This window comes from Rattus rattus, chromosome 8 (genome assembly GCF_011064425.1).
Source record: "Rattus rattus isolate New Zealand chromosome 8, Rrattus_CSIRO_v1, whole genome shotgun sequence".
Taxonomy (NCBI): Eukaryota; Metazoa; Chordata; class Mammalia; order Rodentia; family Muridae; genus Rattus; species Rattus rattus.
Genome location: NC_046161.1, coordinates 53,446,259 through 53,472,299, shown reverse-complemented (window position 1 = coordinate 53,472,299; position 26,041 = coordinate 53,446,259). Strand labels below are relative to the sequence as shown.

Genomic DNA, 26,041 nt, shown 5'->3' with positions numbered 1-26,041 from the left:
CAAATCCGGAGATTAAAGAAAGACATGTGCCATCATGCTTGGCCTCTTCTATTGTTCCTGATTCCAATTCCCCAGTGTCTTTTTCCTACCTCTGCTCCTGTAGCCACTTCTTCTGCAGCTCCAGACATGACTCCCAGTGTGTAGAAGGAGAAGACACATAACTCCCGAGTACAGACAGCTGGCTAAAGGGACACATAAAACAGACAGTGGAGCTATGGGTTATGCATTGGGAAGATGTAGGGAGATAGAACTGACTTTATGCAATTCTAAAGTAAGACTAGAATCTGGGGTGGGCAGGGTATGTTGAAAGGGACTATTAATCAAACTTTAAGTGCCTTACTAGTAAGTGTGAGTGATTTTTGTCTACCTGTAAAGTTTTCTCTGGTCTTGAAGGTATTTAGAGGTTCTCTCTTCTGAGTTTCTAGAACTCTGCTCCTTACTCTTAAATATATACACATAGATTATAATTTATAGCTAAGCGTTCTGCCTACCCACTGAGATTTGGAAACAGCCAAATGCACACAGATCAATACCAGACCCTTGTCTGTAGTCCAGAGAAAATAACTATTTGTAGAGTTTACAGGATTGAGGACAGAACTCATCCTTTAATGCAGGCCGAGGAAGAAAAGAGAGACGGTCAAGGAAGAGGGTCAGAGCAGGGCCTGCCTATACCTTGAGCATGGACCCATTCTGGAAGACGTGCTGCTCATCACACACCACACAGTACTCATTCAACGTTGGAATCCTCTGCTCTGCATACTTCATAATCTGGAGAGAGAAGAGACCCATGTCTTTTGGAATTACAGATATTATCTGGTTGTTTGGAGACAATGGAAACAGTTTAAGCTTTTCTAGCGTAGATCTTGAATTATACAGTAAAAACAGTATGACCTTTGAGACAGAACTCTTGAGTTGACTTCTACATCCGCTATTTACTATCAAACATGACTAGGAGAGTCAGATAAATTTAGCCTTGTTTTCATTTATAAAGTGGAACATTATGCACCTCATAGGTATGCTGCAAGAAATGAGATGTATCTATGGGAATATTCAAATTCTGGGGGAGGGCGTCAAGCCTGTGACCCATATACAGAAGGAAAGAACCAACACCCACAAGTGTCTTATGACCTTCACATAAGTGTTATGGTAAACAAGTGTGTGCATGCATACACACACAAACACTCTCTCCCCCTCTGATTAATTAAATTTAAAAGTGAAATTTTAAGCCAGGTACCAATGGTGCATGCTTTTGATCTGAGGACTCCTGAGGCAGAGGCAGGTGGATTTCTGAAAGTTCTAGGTCAACCTGGTCTATATAGTGAGTTCCAGGACAGCCAGGGCTATTACATAGAGAGATTCTGTCCTTGTACCTTACCATGCACTCTGGGAATTTGCACAACAAGTGCTTTTTACCAGCTACGCTGTTTTAAAGGCTCCCATGAAAGTATTTTATTAACAGGTACTAATTAATCAGCTGAAGTGGTTATAGTCACTATAGACTTTTTATTCAAGATTAGATGTTGGAAGGCAGAGCTTAAGCCATTTCTACCATCTAAGGCAATTAGCCCATCTCCTACACTACACTACACTACACTACACTACACTACACTACACTATACTACACTCACTCACACACACACACACACACACACACGCGCACACACACACACACCATACTAGGAAGATGGCACAAATCCAGAGCTCTTACAGCAATATCTTAAAACTAGTTGGTTTTAAATTTTTTATTTAACACTGACTTAATTTGTTCTTGTGTATAAATCAGGCTGTTCACATTTACATGTTTTGGGGCTATTTAGCCTATAAGTCTGTGGTTCTAAGCTTGGGGGTCAAGACTCCTTTGGGAGTGGAATGAACCTTTCACAAAGTCATTTAAAACCATTGGAAAACACAGAGATTTACATTATGATTCATAACAGCAAAATTACAGCTATGAAGTAGCACCAAAAATAATTTTATGGTTGGGGGGGGTCACCACAACATAAGGAACTGTACGAAAGGGTCGCATACTAGGAAGGTTAAGAATCAGTGCTGTAAATGCTCTCAATAATGCTGTGACCCTCTGAAGGATGGGATGCAGGCTCTCTTTTCTCTTATTTACTCAATCAATACTCATAGTTTTGGGAACAAATCAACTCAGGAAATAAGTAACTCAAGAGCTAGGAAATTAAAGCAGTTGGATGGGTGAGCAACAGGAAAGAGCTCTGGAAAAAAGATCTGAACTTGTTTACCTGTACAAGGAATCCATACTCCAGAGTGGGGATGTTCTTGCAGTGACCACTGACCTAGTGAGAGGACAAGACAAGAGGCCATTAGTCTTCAATTAAGCGGAACTCAAACACACCTCATTCAAACCCAAAACCCAGGTTTCTCCTAAGATTACTAAGCCTTAGCTCACATCAGCCTAAGTAATCACAAGGCTGGAAAGATCTTTAGAAGTTTTTATTAAAGCTTCTGAAAAAGTTCATCTGTCTTAACCATCTTCAAAGTTAGAACAGGCTCACACAGCAACTTACTACCAAGTAGTAACCATGACCTACACTATACATGAATTCTCCTTGTCACACCAATCTCCAGACTCTGCTTTATAAACTACTATCAGACAAACCTATCAGACATGACAGTTTAGATACAAGAATTTAATAGTTAAAAACTATACTGTTCTATACATTCATGATGTGTGTCTGGACTTGACAGGAAAGCTCTACCCCACTCCACCCCTTTAAAAAGTTATCCCCTTCATTCCCACCCCTACCCATCTGATGCCCACATCAAACCATCCCCAGCCCATGTACCAAAGGAGAAGTCCGAGCTGGGGGAGGGAGGCCCACGTGCTGGGGGCACAGGAGACCTGCCTGGGGGCTGGGGGGATAGCCAAACACCTCTACTTTTGGGTTCTTCATGGTGCAAGAAATGGAACGATTCATAAGGCGTCCAACTCGAAGCTCTGGTACACCCAGTTTGCCTTTCAGCATGGAGTCCTGTATGATAGGAAAACTGGGAGACCTTCAGAGAAAGAGCAAAGAAAAAGTAATCAAAGCTGAGCAGTGGAGACGAATGCAGAAGATCTCTGTAAATCTGAGGCCCACCTATCTACAGAGTGAGTTCCATGCCAGCCAGGGCTACACAGAGAAACCTTGTCTTGAAACACACAGACACACAGACACACACACAGACACACAGAGAGACACATAATAAAACTTGGAATTCACTATGAGCTCTAGAGGAGTACAGAAAAGAACATCACAGGCTACCAACGATCACAAACCCAAGCGACAGCCTATTGTTATCTTAAAGTGTCAAAAGAGAATAACAACGATTAGCTTTCATATCATTATTTTTATATATTTTAGGTTGTAGTATAGAAGAAAGACGGAGGCAGAGTCTAAGTCACCATGTCATTAAGTATGGCTAAGTATATTCTTTGACAATGATCTTTTATTGTGAGAGAGGACTAAGCATTCAGTACTACGCTAGGCAAGTAGCTGCATCCTAAACCTTGCCTAATGTCAGCTGTCCAACCATCAGTCGTGATCCCTGGGACACCACAAATGTAGCTTTGTGTTCACCTTCAGGGAATCACAAGACACTAAACTGTAGAACTATAGAACCGGGGTCAAAAAATGGAGCAATGTTTCTTTCCAGAGCCTAGAAATCAGTACATATGAGAAAGAAGTTGGTGTGTATTACTCTGTCTATGACAAGAAATAAGGAAGCGAGAGCTGAAGATAAGATGGAAAAATGAAGGTCTGGGAAGATGGCTCTGCTTTTGCAAAGGATGCAGGTTTAATTCCAAGCACCCACATGGCAGCTTACAGCCATCTGTAACTCCAATTCCAGGGGATATAACAAACAAACTTTAAAAATAGGGACAATGAATACACATGCCTCCAAAAGCTAGATACTGTGCTTTACACAAGGGATGAGTTACAAATACTGAATCGAAGCAAAGGGTAAGGATACGAAGAGGACCAGAACCTTATGTTATTATCACTAGCTTTAGGGACGCAATTCAGTAGACTCAGAGAAAAGACAGAAGAAATTAATCTAGGCATTCGAGAAGGAAACAAGACAGGTATTCGGAAATTATAGACTCTACGGAAGAAATGCTTACTTGGGAATGGGTGAGAAGATGCTGAGGCCAGCTCGGAACTTCTTGATGGTACCACTCGCCTTGAACCAACTGTGTCTCTTCTCTTGCTGGGTCTTCAGGAAATCATTGCTCAGATGCTTCCATTGTTGGGATGTAAACATACACAGGATTCTGGGGAAGATCGGGCAGAAGAATAGGACTAATCCACAGCCTCACAGAATATAGAGCTAGTGATGATAGAATAATATATGACTAAAGCTCCTTGATATCACACTGGTACATGGAAATACTGTCCTAAAGCACCTTCTTTATCCTAGGAATACTCACTCCTATTACCTAACCCAAAGGGCCAGAACATTTCTGGAGAAACCATAAAGGTGAGTCTTTGGTCTGGAAAGGTTTACATTGAGAAGAGAACAGAGGTGTTAGGATAGAAGAGAATACAACCTTCTGCCTGGCAAATAGTGCAGTAATTATGGCCATGAGGTACCTACTGCCAGTGTTAGGTGAATCCCTGAATGTATGGTTTCACCTGGCAAACCAACTTGAAAATCATTTGTCCTGGACAAACTCTTTGTAGGATTACTCTATGCTATTGAGATAAAAATCTCATCAGCTTCTTCAAACTCAAAACTTGACCTATAACCAATCATCTCTTTTTCTTCTCATTAGAGAAAACCATGAGGTGTCTGTTTCCCTAATTTTTCAATCCTAATACAAAATCTATTTCTACTTCAACTCTTATCTCCAACCCTTCATTTCTGGAGACAGGTGATCCTCCTAGGTAAGCCTGACTTCTCTATTTGGGCTCTATCTATCTCTGCCTCTTCTTGTCTTTAGGGATCATGATCACACCTCCCTCCCCAAACTCAATAAAATACTTCAGTTCCTGCATTTCAGCTAGGCCATGCGCTCTGCCTCTGAACTGTTCCTGAAGGGTCCAGATTCCTCTGACCTCGTTTCTGTGTTCCTTCTTCCCAGTCTACCCTTTTGAAAGCTTGCTTCTTGGCTACTTCAGGCGTTTAAACATTTCTGGCCCTTGATTCTATTTTCTTTTCACCCTCTCATTCACCTTTAAAAGTTGCACTTCCACTGTTGGTAAGTCCCACCCACACTGATGCTTTCTTCCAACCCTAACTGCTGCTGTAAGTTATCAACTTGATATATCATAGAGTACTGTGTATATTCCAAAGCTGCCCTTTACCAGCATGTTTAAAGCGCTTATCCTACAAACATGTTTGTCTTCTTAACGTCCTTAGTAGTACTGTAAGGTTACCCAGATATTTGGATTAGAAACCAGGAGTAGGGTTGGGGATTTAGCTCAGTGGTAGAGCGCTTGCCTAGCAAGCGCAAGGCCCTGGGTTCGGTCCCCAGCTCCGAAAAAAAGAAAAAAAAAAAAAAAGAAACCAGGAGTAATTTTCCAGGATTTCTAGATTCTCAGAACATTCAATATATCTAAATCAGTACTAAGTTTATATCCTGTAAATCTTCTGTTTGCATATATGTAGGAAAAACATTCACATATAATATGAGTAACTCTAGTTTTTCTGTTGTTTGTTTCTTTTGAGACATGGTTTCTCTGTGTAGCCCTGACTGTCCTAAAACTCGATCTACAGAGGTCAGGTTAGCCTTAATTCTGAGATCCATCTGCCTCTGCTTCTGGGATAAAAGGCATGAGCTACCACCAGTCAACAATAAAATTTTAAACAAAAGAAAATTATTGTAGTATTTTGCATGCTGCCAAAGTGGTTTTCGAAAACAAAATCAGACCATGTCCTTTCTTGGCTGAAAGCCTTTTGGTGGAGGCTGGAGAGATGGCTCTGTGGTTTAGAGTGCTGGCTTGTCTTCTAGAGGACCAGGGTTTAGTTATAGAGCCCATGTGGGCTCTTACAACCACTCTTTAACTCCAGTTCCAGGTAATCCAGCAACCTCTTCTGGCCTCCACAGGCACTACCACACTTAAATACATGTAGGCAAAATAATACACATAAAAATGTTTAAAAAAAAAAAAAAAACCAACCAAATTTCAACAGAGGCCGACAAGATGACTCAGTAAATAAAGACTTGAATTTGATTCCAGGAACCCACGTATTAGAAAGACAATCAACTCGCACAAGTTCTCTTCTGATCTACATACACACACTGTGACACATGTACAATGACACAAACATGCCCACATAATAAATGTATAATTAAACAAACCAACCAACCATGTTTCAGTGTCCCCATTGCCTAAGCCAAAAGCTCAGTGTCTGCCTGGATTTGAAGCTTTCGTTTCTTGCACTTTATCATCAACATCTCCCACATACAAGATGCTTCCTATGGCCATATTCTTGCAAGTGTCAGCCATTCAGTCTATATGAAGGATTCTTAGCCATATTTAAAACCCATTCCTCCTCCTCCTTTCATTCCTTCACTCATGGTCCTTCCTTCCCTGCCCATCCGACCTTCCTCTCTGTCCCTCTAAACTGTTAAATATGTACTGACCTTCATGGGAAGGAAGAGAAGGTAGGAAAAATGTACGTAGCTCTTTTTGTGCACCAAACACTCAAATATCAGACCCTTAGCATAAAAATCTTAATACATTCAGTTATTTAAACTTGTCTAAGCCCCCTGGATCCCCACTAAGGAAACCACAAAAGAAAACCATAGTGTGGCTCCGATTCCAGGACTGTACTTTTCCTTAAGCACTAATGACAAATATCTCCTTGAAATTCCAGAAAGTGTCACATCAGACACCCAAAAATCACAGGCTTTCCCTCCAAAACCATAAGTCTGGCTTCCCAATTTTATTTTAACTTTTCCAGGGAATATTTGAGAGGAAGATTTTTTTTAGAAGAAAACGTGACATTCAAGGCTCTGACACATCTGCTGTTATAGTCTAGACTATGACTGTCCACTAAAGGTTAACATGCTGAAGGTTTAGCCCCGAGTCTGCAGCACTATCGGGAAGTGGGGGATTATTGGGGAGGTGGAAATCAGCAGAAGGAAGTTATACCCTTGCAAGACAGATTGGTACCCTGACCCTCGTGTGTGCATGTGTCTGTCTGTCCATGTTTGCCAGCCACCGTGAATTAAGTTCAATAGACCCTTTCTACCACATGCTTCCACAATGATACAGCAGCATGCTGTCAAAGATCTAAACAGGGTCAAGAACTGTAGGCTGACACCTTCAAATTGTGAGCTTCTCTTCCCTCTAGGCTGAATAATGCAGGTATATTGTCACAGAAATGGAAAGCTGTCTAACGTACATTTCTCCCTCACATGTCCCTGACCAAAAGAAAAAAAGAATTCTTACTTTTTCAACTGAAGACCTAGCCCAAACCCTTCCTTATTCGAAGGCTGGAAAACCTCGATTGATGGTTCTGCAGAGAGAAAAGAAAATTCCAGTATGTGCAATCTCTAATTTCCACAGAGTCCTCGGATTCTAGACATAGGAGCTGTTAGGCACTCAGACACAGCCCACTTGCAGCGAAGGACAGCTGTGATGTGGCAGCTGAACGCAAACCTGCAACTGACGTAAAGTGAGGAGGCTTTTGCAGTGGTGGGGTAAGTCTAGTGCTCAGTTCTCGAGTGTGGACTGTGAAGAGGACAGTGTTGGAGTGTCAAGGAGCTGGACATGTCTACATGGTGGTGAAAGAAAACCTGAGACAGCAGTAGATCTAGAAGGTATTTAATAAATGTTGAATATCTTCATTAGAAAGAGGAGAGGTTATGGGAAAAATAGATATCATCAAAGGAAACAATTCCATAAATCAAGAAGAACACTATCAGATGACTGGGGACGAAGATACTGTGAGAAAAAATGGAAACAGACGAGCACAAAAGTCTTATTTTTAACTTTATCTCTACTTCAGTTAACTTAGGACTTTGGATCAGACCACACTCAGGTTACCCACTTGCCCAAAGTCACTGCCCTTTACCTGGTCCATCAAGGTACTGGGAGAGAGAAAACCGTAGCCTCAACACAATAGGTTCTGTTCGGAGGACCTTCCAAGCTGTAGATACTTCTTCCTAAAAGAACAAGGAAATTACTTCTGGTTTATAGCTTCTGGTTTATAATGGACTAGAAGTTTCCTCTATATGTCACACACATGCACACAACAGTAGAAAACACTGTTTGTTGATGGAGGAAAGACAGAGATATAGAATATATGTTCCAAATATAACACTCAAGAACAAGACACAAAGTCTATATGGAAGAATCCACAGAGCAAGCTACATGTGCTGTTGGCACTACTTACATCGAGGAAGCTGATATTAATGTGAAGGTCAATGTCCACATCATCGATAGTTCCATATTCTCTACAGAGACAGACAACCACAGGGGAGGCTCATTAAGAGAGAAAGAAAGCAACAGCGTCAATGTAAAGAACTGAACCTGGCAACAGGAGAAAGGGTGCAAGGTAGCTTGATATTTAAGAGCTTAGCTACATGTCAAGCCTTTCTCAAAGGTGACACTAATGGAGTAGAAGCATTGGGAATGAAAGGGAATAATTAAGAAGTGGTTCTAACCCCTAGACCCTCTTGTCAGCCATCTTTAAATACTCGGAACAACCTTTTATTACTACATTCATAAATTCATCAGTCCATCATGCCATAAGAAGGAAATTCTAGCCTTTTGAAGATCCTTGTCACCCTGGAGTCCCACCTGATGGACACGGAGTTCTCGCTGTAGATCTCCTTCACTGCTTCAATGTCTGCATCAAGCTGTGGGTGTCTATAAAGGTCAGCTGCACAGCTCCCCTGATAAAGCAGTAAAATTATGGATGGTAGCAGGGATAGATGGAGTTAGAAAAAGGAGAAGAAAGAAAGAAAGAAAGAAACAAACGAGAACATGAAGATACACCAGGAACAGGAGACATGATGTGCAGAACACAGGTTCTTGGTGGTAATCCTAGCACAAATTTCACGAATAAGTCTCTAAGAATACTTCAGCAGGTCAACAGATAGACTTTGTTTAAAGAGTGTGCATGCTTCAAGCTCCAGCTTTTCCTCTCTAACTTTGTCTTCTATGTAAAGTCGAAGAATCCTCTCTGAAGGGCATTCTGAAAGTGTGAGCAGCTTTGCTCAGGCTGTGTTCTAGGTAACAATGAGCACTCTCTAGGAGCCACTAGGATTTGATCCTAAAGATGACATGACCACCTCTGGCTAATGAGAGAAGAAAACGATTACTTTTTTTTTTTTTTTTTTTTTTTTTCGAGCTGGGGACCGAACCTTGGGCCTTCGCTTGCTAGGCAAGCGCTCTACCACTGAGCTAAATCCCCAACCCCAAAACGATTATTTCTAACTAGCATTTGGGTAGCTTTTGCGTAAGGGACGTAGTCGTCGTCTACTGTTGCAGCATGACAAGTCCTAGGCATGAGTAAGGACAATGGATCAGTTCTGAAAGACTCATGTCAGACCACATCAATATTACATCTCATTTTATTTCTGTTCAGCAGAACTTCTTTCTTTCTTGATGTACCCAGCAATGAAATCTAAACCATCAAACACTGAGTTTTGGGGAATGCAACCTCACCTGAACTCCATACAGAAACTCCTCTGATTCATTATCTCCTTCTGAATCATCATCATTCCAGAACTGGCCTTTGATGTCCTGGAGATAAACAAACAAACACAAAACCAGAGGCACATTCCTTTGTTAGATCCTTGTAAGTGCATGAACTAGAACAGAATAAAGAACAGGGAGACAGATGCTCACATTCCTTGGGACAGAATGGCTGGAGCCTTAGTCCTTTTACCCTTTGCACGTCTTTCTTCCTGAGTCCAACAGCACCCACAGCCTAGCTGACTCAGTGGGACAGGGGACAGCACACTACGCGCTGCCTCATCACTCCCTCAGCTCTTGTTTTATGTGCTATCTCTGAGGCACAGTCTCACTCTGTAGCCCTGGCTGGCCTGAACCTTGTAGCAATTCATCTGCTTCAGCCTCCCAAGGGGGGGAGGGGGGAGGGTAAGCCACCACAGCCAACTCTTAGAGTGTTTACTTCTCCCGCCCCCTTCCTTTCAAAGAGAACAGTCCTACACACAGCTCAAGTAACACTGTTTCCACACTCCTCCTTCCTTCAACTTCAAATAGCTACTGTCAAAAGGGCAAGAGGGAAGAATACCAGAAAAAGGTGGTCAGATTTTTGTCTATCTACCCCTTAGATGATCAGTTAGTAGAGATGAAGAGTCAGTCCTCACCATTGGGTCAGTGGGTTTCACACACACTCTCAGGTCAGTGCTAAGCAGCACCCCTCCATACCACCAACTAAATCCAAGCCAACGAGATGAGCATTTAGCAGACCACAGAATGAGACAAAGAAGGGGATGATGTCATAGGTGCTGGCAATCTGCTGGGGATGGCAGGCTCTGTTGTGGTGGTAATAAGTCACTGTCCTGTGGAAAGTAGATAACAGTTGGGTTCACCACCTACTAGCTCGGTAGTAGATATACACATATGTTTTATCCATCTATAGACACATGTAAAGAGGCATAATGCATGCAAATATACATACACATGTATGCATGTGTGTACATGTACACACGCATACACACACATACAATTTGTAGTAGTTCTACAACCAAACTGAAAGCACTCTACAAATAGAATATACATCTTTCTGTTCCACTCAAAGTTGCAAGTTGGGACTGGAGTTTCTGCTCTAGTTTATAAGGTCACAGTAACCTTCAAACCAAAAGAAACAGAGGAAGGATCAACTACTAATGCTTCTGTATCTAATGAGTTCATTATGAATGGCTTTCACAATACTAATCCCCAGCAGCCCTATTAGACTCTTTTAGACTCTTGGCTCCTATTTTTCCATATTGGGGCATTATCACTTTTTCCTTTATATGTATATATATGAAGAAGAAAAAAGGTCTCCAAGGCTTACTTCAATCTTTCTTAATCATTCTCTGCCTGAGACAAGGTTTCTCAATAAACCTGTATCTCACCAATACAGGTTGGTCTAGCTAGCCAGCTGGCTGAGATCCTATCCCCACATTCCTAGAGCTGGAACTACACATAGCCACCATGCTCGCCTGACATTTATGTAGGTTCTGGTGACCCACTCTAGTCCTCACACTTGCATGGCAGACATTTTAACCAACAAGCCGTATCTCTAGCCCCTCATTATTGCTTTTAAAACTTCAGTTTTAGTTGAACTCCATGGTATACACCCATAGTCCCAGCAGTAAAAGGCGGGGAGGGAAGGGACAGAAGACCACATGTTTGAGGTCAGCCTGGACTACTCAGAGGATAAATCCAAGAGGGCTGGAGAAATGGCTCAGTGGTTAATACTGCTAGCTGCTCTCATAGAGGAGTCCCAGTATGGACTCCTTGTGGCTCATAACTGCTATGTAACTCCGGTGGATCCCCTACACAAACATTTATAAAACTAAAAATAAATCTTGAAAATAAAAAGCAACATTACTACAAACCTTTCTATAACAGTCATCTAACTTAGAGCTCTCAGTAGCACCAAGGATGCTCTGGTAAACACTGAGCTGTCATGACTAAACAATGCTCCAGGGTCATCTTGGAACCTAACTTCCACAGTTACAGCAATGGTCCAATGGGCACTCAGAAAAGACTAACCTCCTCCTCGCTTCTAGTCCTAGAAGACCTCCATCCTATACCAGCCTATTTTCAGCCTCACTGAAGCCTTCTCTTACATCGGGTCAGGAGAAAAACACTCAGCTATGAACTTAGGAAGGCTTAAACTATAGATAATGTCAAAGCTGTCAGAAGGCCTTTAAAGCTTTCTGCTGCTCTCTAAATCCGGTCACAAACACCTATACATTGAGATCAGCTAGCACACACCCATACCCCACAACCAATTAGTAAATTTAATGGGAATTGAGCCTATATATCAAATCAGTTAAAAGCTCTACTTATTAAGCCAAAATTAGGAATCACTAGTCTAGCCTCTCTTGGCTCTACGGATGCCTCAATCTAACCCATTCCAAATTCAGGGGTTTTCCTGGTCCTTACTGTGATTCTACCAAGCCTTATTTTTTTTCACATCAGTGGTTCTAAGTGGAATAGCGTGCCTACAGCATCAGTATCAGCTGGGGATTTGTTAAAATGCCAATTCTTCACCCTCACCCCCTGAGATTTAATGAAGTAGAAAACTCAACGATATTTTAACAAGTCTTAAAGATATCATGCTGCATGATAAAATTTGAGAACTATTCCTCTAAATCATTACATCTTCCAAGGGTCTGAAGTCTATTCTCCCATACCAAGGTAAACCTAGCAACCGCTGCAATATAGGGCTATAATGCACACACCAAAGCAAATTCTGCATGGCAGTTCTTGAACTGACAGTACTATCTGACTGATCAAAAGACAACATGCAAAAGCCAATTACAACTAAAGCTCTTCGAGGAGATAACCTCCTATCTGACAAGTGCTTTCAGAAACTCCTTGGGGAGGGTATGAGTAAGATACAATTATTTATATGCTAAAAACTCATTGAAGGCAAATCAGAACTTTATTTTCAATTTAAAAAATTAAGTATTACCCCGTTCTGAATAAAATAAGTAGGAAAACAAAAGAAATTAATTTGGCAAAATGCTGTAACTGTAAAGCAAGCATGGTTGCACGTGTCTTTAATCCCAGCACTTGGAGGGCAGAGGCAGGCAGAGCTCGGGGAATTCAAGGCAAGCTTGGTCCACAGAGTGTGTTCCAGGACAGCTAGGGATACCAAGAGAAATCCTGTCTCAAAAATTAAAAAAGAGGGGTTGGGGATTTAGCTCAGTGGTAGAGCGCTTGCCTAGGGAAGCGCCAAGGCCCTGGGTTCGATCCCCAGCTCAAAAAAAAAAAAAAAAAAAAAAAAAAAAATTAAAAAGAAAACAAAACCCAGAATTTTAAAGGCAGAGGCAAGTGGATATCCTTGAGTTCTCTACATGTGAGTGTGGTCCACATAATGAGTTTCAGGACAGCCAGGAGCTACATCTCACAAAACAAACAACAGCAACAAGAAATGGTAACTGATGAAGCTAAGGAACGTGCACAAGGGTTTCCTATACGCCCGACTTTTGGTACATAGTCGACAACTTCTACAATTATAAAATCAAATATTTTCCTTAAGAGTCAACTCTAAAGGTTAAAGGAAGATTCCCTTTGTCTCTCTGCGTTTCTTCAAACACAGCAAGCATGTAGTCCCACTATACATCTTGTCTCTACTGTTCTCCCCTTTTAGGATGCCCTTTTAGATATCCACAGTCCGGTCAAAGGTCACCTTGACTGTCCCATATGAAATACCCATAACAGCATTCATTCTCTGTCCCCCTCCACATTACTTTCTTCCCCGCAGCTCTGAACACTCTTACAGTTATCTCTTACCAGATTGTAAGCTCGCTCTCTATATGAATGCTCCGACTTCAGACACACCAGAAGATGAAATCAGATCCCACTACAGATGGTTGTGAGCCACCATGTGGTTGCTGGGAACTGAACTCAGGACCTCTGGAAGAGCTGTCAGTGCTCTTAACCACTGAGTCATCTCTCCAGCACAACTGTAACCTATAAGCAAAGATTCTACTGTTTTCACTGTCCTCAGTCTCTATAACACATTTACTGAATTAGAAAATGATCCCTCAGCTGTGTACCTAGGCTCAATAGGAGGTAAATATATAAGAACTTAAATGCTGCAACTAAACATTGACACAAGTCACACCAAATGCTTTTTTAAAAATGAAGACTTCATTCACCTTCAAGAGCAGCTGAGGTGCCAATTATGAAGTTTGGGGCCAGGGTTCTTTTAGATTTGAAAACAGTCAAATGCTGCTCTGGTTGATGAGGGAAGCGCTACAGTCCAGCCTGGGTTGTCTTGGGGTGAGCAGTAGAATGAGGGCCGCTTAGGCTAGAAGTGCCAACTTTTTCAAGGTCTTTCACTGTAGAAGTCAAGAAAAACTGAGCATCTCTTCAGGGTTTGCTGTTTGCTTTCTGCTGCTATTAAAAGGAGGGGGGAAATCAGTTTTTCTAAGGAAAAGATAGTTATGAAATGACCAACTTTTCAAACCAGACTGTTTTAGTGAAAAAGACTTGACTCTTCAGCACTAAATGCCCTTCTCTCAGGGATGGAAAGTAGATTTTAAAACTGGAGCGTGGGAAAAGGCAGATAGTGGAACATGGAATTCATAAACATAAAAAAAAGAGGGGGCTGAAAGATGACCTAGTTCAAAGTTTTCATGTTACACATTTAATACTCCAACCTAAGGAGGTCACACAACTTGCATAAGTAACTTGAACATTTGATAGGTCCCAAATTTATCCATTTTTTTTCACGTGATGAGGCAATAACAGGCAGCAGTTCAGAGGTGAAACTATAGGAAAAAAAAAAAAAAAGAGTCTCTAGCAAAAAGAGACTATAAGAGTGTCCAGAAAAGTGTGCTGTTAAGCTCAATGTTTATTTTGGGTGATGGCAGCTCTTGTAACATGCTTGGTCTATGTCTATGAGATCATGCCAAAGGTAAATATGCCTTAGGACGACTCACAAAGGTCCTTTTCTCTAGGTCCATAGGCACTTTTCAGAGTGACCATTTAACGTATACCTAGTTAAGAGACACCTCTGATCTCAACGACTACTACATCCTGGGCTTGACTTCCAGCTCAGTGTGCTAGGAGAGGAGAACTCCACTCCAACAGAAGTGTCAAAAGGACTAGGCTACTAAACAAAGGGCGAAGGGGGTGCGGAGGGGAGACACCCGCGGGCCAGCGCTAACCCAGGCACCCGCAGAGGAAGAAGACCAAGATGCTAGCGAGGACACCTGCGCATGCAGGGCAGGGCCTGAGGCCTCTTCTCCAGGTGTCCCCCAAGGCCCTCAGCTCCGGCCTTCCCGGTTAAGAAGCCGTTTGCCGCTCATCGCCGCCAGCCGCCCAACCGAGCGAAGCCCGTCAGCATCCCTGACTCGGTCCCTCAGGCAGGGCGGACCTTGTCCGCCGCCCGCCCGCCCCGCCCCATCCCCGCGCCAGCCTCCCCACTCGCCAGCCTAGAGAGTACTCACGGCGACCCCGGGCCGCGCGCGGCCGCCGCGGAGGGGACGAGCGGCCCGGGACGCCCCGCGGGGGCGGAGCGGCAAGCCGAGGGGCGGGGACCGAGGCGGGAGGGTGAGGTCGCGCACCCCACGCCTCAGCGTGCGGTCTCCGGCACGCTGGGCCACTCTACGCATGCTCGGACGAAGTCACTGAGATCAGGTGTCCTCTTCCGACCAACCGCGGTGTGAGCTGCACCTGGGCGTGTCCCCGCCCCAGGATGCTAGCCAGGGCGCGCGTGCGCAGTGATCCGTAGTTGAAGGTGTGAGGAAGCGAGAGAGTGGCGCCTGCGCCTTGTGTCCCGGAGGGAGCGTGAGGAAGAGGTGCTCCTGACTCTACAAAATACAATGTTCTTCTTTGTCGCCTCGTGTGGTTAGGAGGATTGCAAAAGAAAGGCAATCTAAATTGCCTATATAGAAATACTGAGGTGCCCCTTTGGTGCAGCTTGAAGCCAGGCAAAAATAGGAATCAAAAGTTAAAATTCTGAAATCTGACTTGCTCCCATGCTCTTTTGCTTCGGTGTACCGACTGCACCCTGGCTTTCTCATCAAACAACCTTAGGGGACTGGGGATAGCTCACTTGGAAGAGTGCTTGCCTACATCCACAAAGCCTTGGTTTATGCACAGGTGTGTAAATCCTGTGTAGTGCCTGTAATCTGTATTCTGTAATTTCAATATTCAGAAAGTTGAGGCACAAAAATCAAGTTAGAAGTCTCCAGCTACATAACCAATTCATGGCCAGCCTGGGATATATGAAACCATCTCAGAAATTAGCTAAATAAAATATTAGTTGGGATGGAAGAGATGGCTCAGCAGCCAGGAGCAATGGCTGCACTTGCCAGATGCCTGGCTTGGGAAGGCTGCCCAGCACCTACAAGGCAGTTCACACTCTGTAACTGCAGTTCCAGCAGATCTACTACCCTCTTCTGGCCATCACTGGCAGTAGGAACCCATGTGGTACACATGTATATTCAGGAAAACACGCGCAAGCGCGCGCGCGCACACACACACACACACACACACACACACACACACACACACTTAAAATAAATTTTTAAATTTTTATTTTAAAATTTAGTGCCAGGCAGTAGTGGCTCATACCTTTAATCCCAGTACTTGAGAGGCAGAGGCAGATGGATCTCTGTGAGGCTAGTTTGGTCTACAGCACTAGCACTAGGACACACAAAGCTACATAAAGAAACTGTCTCAAGGCGTTGGGGGTTTAGCTCAGTGGTAGAGTGCTTGCCTAGCAAGCACAAGGCCCTGGGTTTGGTCCCCAGCTCCGGAAGAAAAAAGAAACTGTCTCAAAAGAATGAAAGAAGGGAAAAAAGGGAAGGAAAGAAGAAAGGAAGGAAGAGAAAATTAAGTTATTGTTGTGGTATCCAAGCTTGGCTTGAACCATTAGGATTGTTCACTGGGTTCTAGTTTTTCTCCTTGCCTACTCGTGAGTCTCAACTGGATCGAGCCAAGGGTCCCCAGGAAGCTGACTGCTAACAAATTTTGGTGTTTGTTACATTGTAATAACTAAAGAAAAATGAGGGATATACTTCAGTCTCAGAGTACAAAGTTCACAGTAGTTCAGAACTGGTTTGTCTTACTCATGACTTAGGGTCACACAGTCTTCTGAGAGCCATGCTCTGTGGAAATGTGTTCAACATAGTGTTTTTAGGAAAACACAAGAGTTGTGTCTCTATGAATGAAATGTGGAATGGCAGAATCCCACAACCTCTCAGGACTCCCTCTCTTTAATCCTTTCCGTCTCGTGCTCAACGAATTTCAACTGCTTTATAGATTATTATGCTCTTCCTGGCTTTCTTCATTTTCTTATGCACACATATCTATGTCAGTTACTCCCTCTCTCCCTCCCTCTCTGCCCCCCTCCTTGCCTAACTTCCTTCCCGCCTCCCCTCCTCCCACCCTGCCTCCTCCCTTTCCTTCCTCCCTGCCACTGTGTGTGTGTGTGTGTGTGTGTGTGTGTGAGAGAGAGAGAGAGAGAGAGAGAGAGAGAGAGAGAGAGAGAGTCTCACCAGAAGTGCTGTTCATAATTGGATAGACTAATTAGCCAGCAAGCCCCAGGGATTCTCTTGTTTCCTCCCCTCCAGTGCTGGGATTACAGATGGTGCTACTGCACCCCACTTTTACATGGCCAATGAGTATCTGAATTTGAGTCTTCAAGTTTTCACGCATATTTTTACTGAGTCACCACCCCAGGACCTACATCACTATAATCACAGTTTTGTTAGCATGTGTTGTAGAACCCTGTCTTCTGGTCCTAATAGTCAATACCACCTTAATCAGAGAAGCAGTGGTTGCCCCAAGTGATAACGAACTGATCACAGGATCATAGAGAAAGTGAGGGCCATTGGACTTTAATGTAAGATCCCAGCCACTCCCTTTTGTGCCTCCCTCCCAGCGCCATGGCTTCTTGGCCACAGTGGACTTACATTTCTCTGAAATCATGAGGCAGACACACATCTTTTGTTCCATAGGCTGTTTCTGTCAAGTATCTTGTCATAGCTTCGAGAAGAGTGATTAATAGGTAAGTGAAGACAGTCACCTGGCTTTATAGACTTGAGCTTGTGGGTAGACATCCTTTCTAGTCAGTCCAGCCCACGAGCTCATTCTTTGGAAACTGTGTTTTCTATATCCATGCTCGAGACACAAAGCCCTGAGTATGTTTCCCGAGACTTCTGGTGCCTAAATTGCAATTGACTGAGCTGTAGAGTGGATTCCTAATCCAAGCTCTGTTAACCAGATTGTTCTGGTTGGAGATTATGAGATTAGGCTGAGAGATTGAGAGTCTGATTGGACCTCATCCCATCTATTCTGGAGGATGAGAATAGAGAAAGACAAGCCGCCAATGATAATAAAGGAAGAGAGGCAGAGAAATGGGAGATTTGTCTCAACTTCCTGACAGCTTCCATGACCTCTGACCTCTGACCTGGAGAGGGTTGTCTATGACTCACTCTGTCTAGACTAGTGCTTAACTCCAATAATCATTCTCTTCCAGTCTTAATATTCCAAATGGGGCAAAGAATTCCTTCCAACCCAAGGCTTTTCTTTCACTGTGTCCTGCATTTCCCTGTGTTTTGCCTTGTCAGCAACTTTGCTCCGTCCCTTACTCCTGCCCCTTTATCTAGATTCAACTGTTCTCTCCTATTCTTTGATCTCAGCGTATAAATGTGATAAACGAACTCAGCCTTTAAAAAATTAGTGTATGTGCATAAGTGCGTGTGTGTGTGTGTGTGTCTGTGAGTGTGTGTTCAGGGTTCATGAAGAGAGCATCGGATACCTTGGAGCTGAAGTTACAGATGGTTGTGAGCCCTGAGAAGCAGTGTAAGAGAGACATGGCATTTGTTTGAACCCCTTGTGCAATCCTGCATGAGGTCAGCCATGCACCTACACTTTTCTTCCCTTCCTACGCTTTTTTTGTGTCGATCCCTGTCCTGTGTGACAGAGTCAGTCCTAATCCAGGGAATCAAATGGAGTATGAAAGCAACAGGCTACACAACACTCAGCTGGTGGAACTGAGGTAAAATGGAAGTAATTGGTCATCCTGGCCTGGGAAGTTAGGAATCCACTGTTATGTGATATGATGAACCATTTATACTGAGATATGGGTCACATATTCATCAACAGTGGAGATTTCATTAGAAAGGAAGATGTCTGAATGTTAGAGCATGCTGGCCTCTTCCTAACATTTTCACTACAATCTTGCTGCCTTAGGCCATCAATCCAGACTGCCAAGACTAAAATAATTGTGCACGTTGGTAATTATGACAGTCAAGTTTTCTTTCCTAATCTTTTGTTCATTTTCATATGTGTCTTATGCCTGTGTGTGTATATGGATGTTTGTAGGTGTAGGGCACACATGTATGCTCGCCCATGAGAAGGTCAGAGGTTAACGCTGTGAAGTCTTCACCACAACTCTTCTGTCAGGTCCAAAAGAAAAGTGACCAGTGGTCAACTGTGGTGTCTATTAGCATGCCAAAGAGCTCACTGGCCTCTGGCTCTCTCAGCAAGCCCTTCACTTTCCAGCTTCTCTCAGCTCTATTCACCCACCCTCTATCCTAAACTTCTCCAGCTCACAGGCTCCCCCCAGCTCCCCATTTCTCATTTCTATATAGCCCTGCCATTTTGGCCATGTGTCCTCTTTTGCCCTCTGTCCTCCTGGCTCTTTTTCAGGCATGTCATGTTTAGTCTACTTCTTTCTCTCCCTACTCTAGACTCTTCCAGATGCCTCTGGTTGTGCTCTCCCTCGTATCTATGATAAAAACCTCCTCAACCAAACCTTGGAGCGGTCATGCCCTCATGTCCCTCCTCTTTCACCTTATTCATCATGGCAGCATCTATCAATCAAACTCAAAGCTCGCCTGTATAGCCAGTCCCCCCACCCCCCGCAACTCCCAGGCAGCTTGCTCTGAAGAGCCCATCTCTTCTCTATCCCTTTGAGGCTGGAATTACAGCAGTCCATGTCCTGGCTTTTTATGGGAGGCTCTGGGGATCGGAACTGTGGTCTTCATCCTTGTGCAGCAAGCACTGTAACCGCTGAGCCATCTTCCTAGCCCTCGTTCCCCAATATGAAGTGAATGAGAGCAAAAGGACTGAAGTGGGAAATCCAGGAAATAATGGAATTTAGGGCTTAGGAGTTTCCAGAAAAAAGGCCAGAATCCTGATAGTCAAAGCCACACCTAACTACTTCTTTCCTCTTCCAGATTAAGATTTACTTGGCTTGGAACACAATGCCAGGCATCTGGCACTTGTCTGTCCATCCTGTACAATGCATTGGGCATACATAAACTTCATGCACCTTCTCGGATGCTATAAGTGGCCTCCTCCTTGCGCTGTGCCCTGCCTATGGCAAGTAGTGTCTCTGCTTCTACATCTTCGTAGAAAGGCACATTGGCCTTCCCAACACTCAGGGAGCAAATGATGCCACTGAGAAGTACCTGGGATTTTTGGGATGCCAGTGAAAAATAAGAGATGAGGAAGGGTGTGTAGATGAATATACCCTTTTGAAGTCCCCTTGGTGAATTATTCCAAGATGCAGCTTCTCCTTGCAAATGCCACATGCTTAGAAACAAACCTAGCACTGTCAGGTGACTTGCTCATTCCCCACAGCTTATTTAAAGCAGTTGTCATCACAGGGCTAAATCATCTTTTAATTGCCTCTTCACCCCCCCTCACCATCATGGGTGTCAAGCCATCATTTTAATCTTTGTCCTGGAGTCTGTTTTCCAGAGGACTTGAGATGCAGAGATGAAATCAAAGTCCTCATCTTAGCACGGGGTCCTGTGGATGGGTAGCTGATTTTCCTATTCAACTGCAATTAATCTAGCCTGGATGGATGGCTTTCTGTTGGGGCCCAGAGCCAAGGCGGTATGTCAGGGCATTTTTGACTACTTGAAGATGAAGCTCCTTCTTCAAGCATTTTTCCTGAGTCCCTGAATTTTCTGCTAAGTACCAAAGGCATCTCCTGGAAAATGCCAGACTCAGATTTCAGCCTATTGGGTTTAGCTGGGTAAGTGAGGTCTGTAGAGATGTGACCAACAATGTGCCAAGTGTCAACTCGGAGGAGGGCAGAAGAGAAAGCTGGGAGTACAGATCCAAGCTGCAGGCTGGGAGCCAGAGCCTGGCCTGCTCTGGTTCTAGCTTGTTAAGAGCAAAAAAACAGCTGTGTGACATATAAATATACTGATCATGGGAGAGGCCCAGAAGCCACAAGCAGACTATTGAGTTCCAACTTAGTGATTTCTGGCTCCTTCTCATTCCCTGGCTCCTTCTGTCTTCACCTGTGTCTAGCTTGCTTGTTCTCTCTCTCTCCAACCTGTCTCTGTAAAACTATCCCAAGGAAACCGCCTCCGCCCCCTCCTGGACTGCCCCTCAAGTAGCTTCCCTTTCCTCTCTCATGAAGATTGGGCATATCCTTTCCTTTTTTTTTTTTTTTTTTTTTTTTTTTTTTTTGAGGTGGGGACCAACCCAGGGGCCTTGCGCTTGCTGGCAAGTGCTCTACCACTGAGCTAAATCCCCAACCCGGGCATATTCTATTCTATCAATTCTTGCTCTGATTCATCACTTTGTCTGCCACTCAATTACATCACTTGGTTTCTTCTGCAAACTAATTTTTTTTTCTTTTCTTTTTTTCGGAGCTGGGGACCGAACCCAGGGCCTTGCGCTTGCTAGGCAAGCGCTCTACCACTGAGCTAAATCCCCAACCCCTCTGCAAACTAATTTTAACTTCATTGTTTGGGACTAAAGGTGTATACTAAGGGTGTGTCTAGATTCTAGCCAAAGGGACCAAAGGTGTATGCTAAGGGCTAAGCCACACCACAACTAGAAAGATTTTCAGTAAATAATACTATCTTGGGGTTCACGGTGTGATCAAATACCCTGCAACATTCTGCTACATTGAGGTAGGGTGAGCCTCCAGACACAGTCAGAGCACACAGCAGCACAGCCTGGGTTGTTTCTAAAGTCAGAGGTCACCATGCTTGTCTCAAACCAAATGGCTTTTTCCCTCTGTATTCAGGATACCTGGGTTGCATCTAGGGAAAAATAGTCCTATTGAGGGCTAAATATTCTGTTCACAGTCTCCAGGCCATTTAGGTTTCAAAGGGTTGCAGATCCAGCATTAGCTGACAGGGCCTCCGCAGTAGTCTTTTGATGTAGCCTCCACGTTAAAACTGGCTGGAGAGCGAGGCGTGCAGGAAGTTGTAGGCTGATGGCCAGATGAGTACTTGGGTGCCTCAGTCCTGCACAAGTATCTTCTTCAGGCTGACACCTAGATGTCAGCACCATTCAGGATTTTGACTACCTCATGAAGGCTAATATTGCTGGAATATGACCATCCAAGATGGAATGGCAGCTGTCTCTACAGCATGATAGGTGGACGGTTATAGAAACCATGGAGCTGGAGTAGAGGAATATTCATATTGTGACCTAGTTATTATGGTCATTGTCGATTTGACGAAACTAGAATCACATGGTTGAAGAGGAGTCTTCTATTCTTTTTTTTTTTTTTTTTTTTTCCGGGGCTGGGGGCCGAACCCAGAGCCTTGAGCTTGCTAGACAAGCTCCACTGAGCCAAATCCCCAACCCCTAAGAGGAGTCTTAATGAGGAATTGTCTACACTGTTGAATAGGCTGTGAGCATGTCCGGGAGCGGTTGTCTTGGGAGGAAGCAGCCTACCATGGGTCTTTCTTTGTACCAGTCCCTAGGCAGAGTGTCCTGAATGGTGTAAAGGTGGAGAAATTGAGCTGAGTACAAGCAAGCAGGCCATTGAGCAGGCTTGTACTCATTTCTCTCTGCTCTGGGATGGGATGTAATATGACTCGATGTCTGATGGTCCTGTTTGACTTCCCCACAATGATGGGCTATGTCCTGAAGTTGTAAAGTTGTCCCTATCTCTCCTAAGTTGCTTTTTGTCAAGGTATTTTATCAGAGCAACAGAAATAAACCTAGAGCAGTTGCTAAGGGATATAATTTCTGAGGCCCGGATCAAGACTTGAAAAAAAGAGCACTCAGAAAGTTTATAGAAACGACAGCAGTTCCCAACCTACGACGAGCTCGGGAGTCAGTTGAACGTCACAGCTGGTGAATGGATCTGGGGGTGCTGAGTTACTAAGACAATCCTTAGACCCAAAATTCATGAAAAAAATGGATGCTTTCATTCTATCTTCTCAGGCAGGTCCACCAAAGGGCAATAAAGGAGATATTTCCCAATGGAAAGGAGCTAGAGCAGCCATTCCGCTGTCCAGAAGGAAGTGTTGCAGATTGGACTCTGTCTTATTCCAAATGGAAGAGTTTTGTAAAGATTATGGTCTCATCTCCATCTCCTATTTTATATTGGTAATGTGGGAGTGGATAAATCATCTTTTGGGGGCACATATTGCAAAATTCTTAAGAATAAATCTAGACCTGATCAAGAATTGCACATCCTAAGAAACCAGGGCTAGGTAAAACAATTGTGTTTGGAACTGCTTGGTCTCCCATGAGGAAGTGGATGTTGTATGCTTTGGTTGGGCCTAGGATTGTTACACTGTCAGGTAGTCGAAGTTTTGGAATTGTATGTTTGTCCATTAAAGTTTAAGTGGATGCAGCAGGAGGTAAAACGTGCTGGGTGAATTGCATATCTGCTGCTTATCTTCCCTTCGGGGAACTATGACTCCCCCTTCCTCATGGACCTGGAAGAAGTGGCCCAGTTCTCCATCTGAGGGGATGCACATGCTCAAGGCTGAGAAAGGCCTTCCCTAGGGCTTTAGATCTAGAAGTAGTGAGATCAACTCTAAAAGGAAGCAGAGTCAAGCGGTAGAGACATCATTTAAACCCCTAGACCTAGAGATTCCTAGAGGCAAGTATGTCCTTTGACCTCCTGTAAAGCTTTCATTTCCTAAAGACTAAAAGGTGTTTGTGTTAAGTTTTTGATACTTGCAAATGAAAAGGGCCAGACTATTACATGCACATACAAACAGACGTAACACCAGGTTGCTCAAACTTAGACATTCTACAAATCTTCCATTACCTTAACAAGGGTCAGTAAACTTATTGTCTAAGGGACCAGATAGATGTTTTAAGCTTTGTCTCGACATTTTGTTTTGACAACCCTTTAAAACATACAAAAACTGGACTGGAGATATGACTCAGTGGTTAAGAATATGCACTGCACTTGCAGAGGGCCAAGTTCTGCAGAATCCTCATCTGACAGCTGACAAACATCTGTACCTGCAGTTCAAGGAAATCCAATGTCTTCTTCTGACCTCTGTGGGTACCTGCACTCATGGGCCTTTCCCCACAAAGAGGCAGGCACACATACTTAGAGTTTAAACGAAAATATCAAAATTCTTGAAAAAAAAATTTAAAAGGTATTCTTAAAAAATCATTCTTAATTTGTAGGTCATACAAAACATGTCACAGGCCAGGTTTGACTGACAGACCATAGTTGGCCAACGCTTGATTTAGACCACACCAATCCCTGCAGCTTGGGAGTCTAGTGTCTGCCAATCCTTCACTCATGCCCTACAGCATGACGTCAAATAAGTTCAATTGTTTCAAATGCCTTGACATGAACCTGAGTTAAGGTTCAGAGTAGCTTTAGGAATAGTAAAAGAATCTTGACTTATTTATAACATAATAGGAAATATGAAATATGTGATATGTCTTGGTCATAAATACTTTTTCGAAATGATGCAGTTGTTCAAAGACTTGTTTGGATATCCCAGGTCACCCTTGGTGATTCTGTGTCTTAATCTTCAGGAAGACTTTCATGGATCTCGCCCAACATTTGAGCCTGAGTTAGTAGTTTTCTTGCTGGTTTAGACCACATGTGTCTTGCCCTGTGTGCACTTTAATAGTCTGCTTCCCCTTAACTCCTGGTACTTGGTAGTTACCTGAATACCTGAGGTTTGTTTCTGTTCATGCCAGTGTGTATAAATATACATGCAGAGGCCAGAGTACAACTTCAGCTGTCATTCCTCAAGTGCCATCACCTAGCTTTCTTTCTTTTTCTTTTTTTTTTTTTTTTTTTTTTTTTTTTTTTTTTTGGGGATTTTTTTTTTTTTTTTTTTTTTTTTTTTTTTTTCCAGGCCTTTAACCCTTTTTTAAATCCCCAACCCCTTTTTTTTTTTTTTTTTTTCTTTTTTTTCTTTTTTTTCTTTTTTTTTTTCAGAGCTAGGGACTGAACCTAGGGCCTTGTTCTTGCTAGGCAAGCGCTCTACCACTGAGCTAAATCCCCAACCCATCACCTAGCTTTCTTGAGACAGAATCTCTTCTCAAGATTCACAGAATCTGTGCTCAAATTCAGCTCACCAATTAGGCTGAAATGGTGGCCAGTGAGAGCCACAGTTTGATTGGTTTGTTGCCCCAGTGCTGCATGCCTGGTTTTTGTTTTGTTTTGTTGTCTTTGTTTTGCAGGGGTTTGTTTGTTTGTTTTGGTTGGTTAGTTTAGTTGGTTTTGTTCTTTAATGTGGGTTCTGAGGAATTGATCTCAGGGTCCTGTGCTTGCAAGGTAGACACGTGCTGACTGAGCATGTCCTAGACCCATGAATGTCTGTTTGTTCGAATGGACAGATGTTGCCTATCTCACCTGGGCCTGAGGTACCCATCTAGGCTAGCACCAAGCTGGTGTGTATGGGCCTTGCCACCAGTTCCTCTCCCAGCTGACAATTATTTGTGGAGGTAAACCACACCATGCCTGGTAATATCCCTGACAAATCTAGTTTTCATTCTCATTTCTTCCAAAAACTGGCCAAAGGCAAGGGACAGGTAGGAACACTTGTCCTTAGAGAGGGCCTGGAAGGGATTATCCTCTCTCCTACCCACATCTTTCACTGTCCCAGTGAAAGATATCAGATGGCAGTTCTCCAGTGTCAGACCAGAGTATCTCCCACTCTGTGAGACCTCAAACTAGGTAGATCCATGACTTCAGGATAGGAATGTAAATGACTCCCACAGGAAAACAATGTACTCAAGATCCCACAGGCCCAGGAACGGCTGACCCGGGTGAGGTGAGTGGTGGTGTTCTAAGCCGAAGCGTTTGCCCATCTCACAGAAGCAGGCAGGAAGCACCACCGTTGATCAGCTTTATATGGCACCCACTGTACAGACAGACAAGGACAGACAGACAGCACACACCACTTCTAAGCTGAACACTGCTCACCATCTAAAAGCACCTTGGGTAAGCACATGGGAGACACGCTTGCATAGGAAAGATGTACTTTTTAAAGGAATGAATTAGAATTTTGGCAAAACATCTACTTCCCTCCCAGGTCCTGGGTAAAGAGGGACCTCTAATTCTGAAGCTTCTACATAGTGAAAATGATCCCCGTCTCAGTGGCAGTATTTACAGCAGCAAGCCTTCCACGTCTGTTGTCACAGCCCTCTACATAGATCTTGAATCTACTTTA

General features: G+C 43.5%; 1 protein-coding gene across 10 annotated transcripts in view; it reads right to left on the bottom strand.

Annotated features, from left to right (window-relative positions):
* Positions 1–15,267, bottom strand: part of Parp6 (poly(ADP-ribose) polymerase family member 6) — a 32,072-nt gene extending 16,805 nt beyond the window's left edge. For 6 of the 10 annotated variants that reach the window (XR_004388758.1, XR_004388759.1, XR_004388761.1 and 3 more), the window contains exons 1-13: positions 15,113–15,267; positions 13,817–14,057; positions 10,301–10,495; positions 9,633–9,710; positions 8,763–8,857; positions 8,356–8,416; positions 8,035–8,125; positions 7,410–7,476; positions 4,133–4,282; positions 2,814–3,024; positions 2,250–2,303; positions 673–768; positions 90–182 (exon numbers count right to left, since the gene is read on the bottom strand). Coding sequence is in view for 6 of the 10 variants with exons in the window: in XM_032909427.1 (XP_032765318.1) it covers positions 90–182; positions 673–768; positions 2,250–2,303; positions 2,814–3,024; positions 4,133–4,282; positions 7,410–7,476; positions 8,035–8,125; positions 8,356–8,416; positions 8,763–8,857; positions 9,633–9,710; positions 10,301–10,303 (999 nt within the window). In the remaining 4 variants the exon portion in view is untranslated. Of the gene's footprint in view, positions 1–89; positions 183–672; positions 769–2,249; positions 2,304–2,813; positions 3,025–4,132; positions 4,283–7,409; positions 7,477–8,034; positions 8,126–8,355; positions 8,417–8,762; positions 8,858–9,632; positions 9,711–10,300; positions 10,496–13,448; positions 13,578–13,816; positions 15,034–15,112 lie in introns of those variants that run through there. The other 4 variants (XM_032909431.1, XM_032909432.1, XM_032909428.1 and 1 more) reach the window with 3 other exon arrangements.
* Between the last annotated feature and the right edge of the window lie 10,774 nt (positions 15,268–26,041).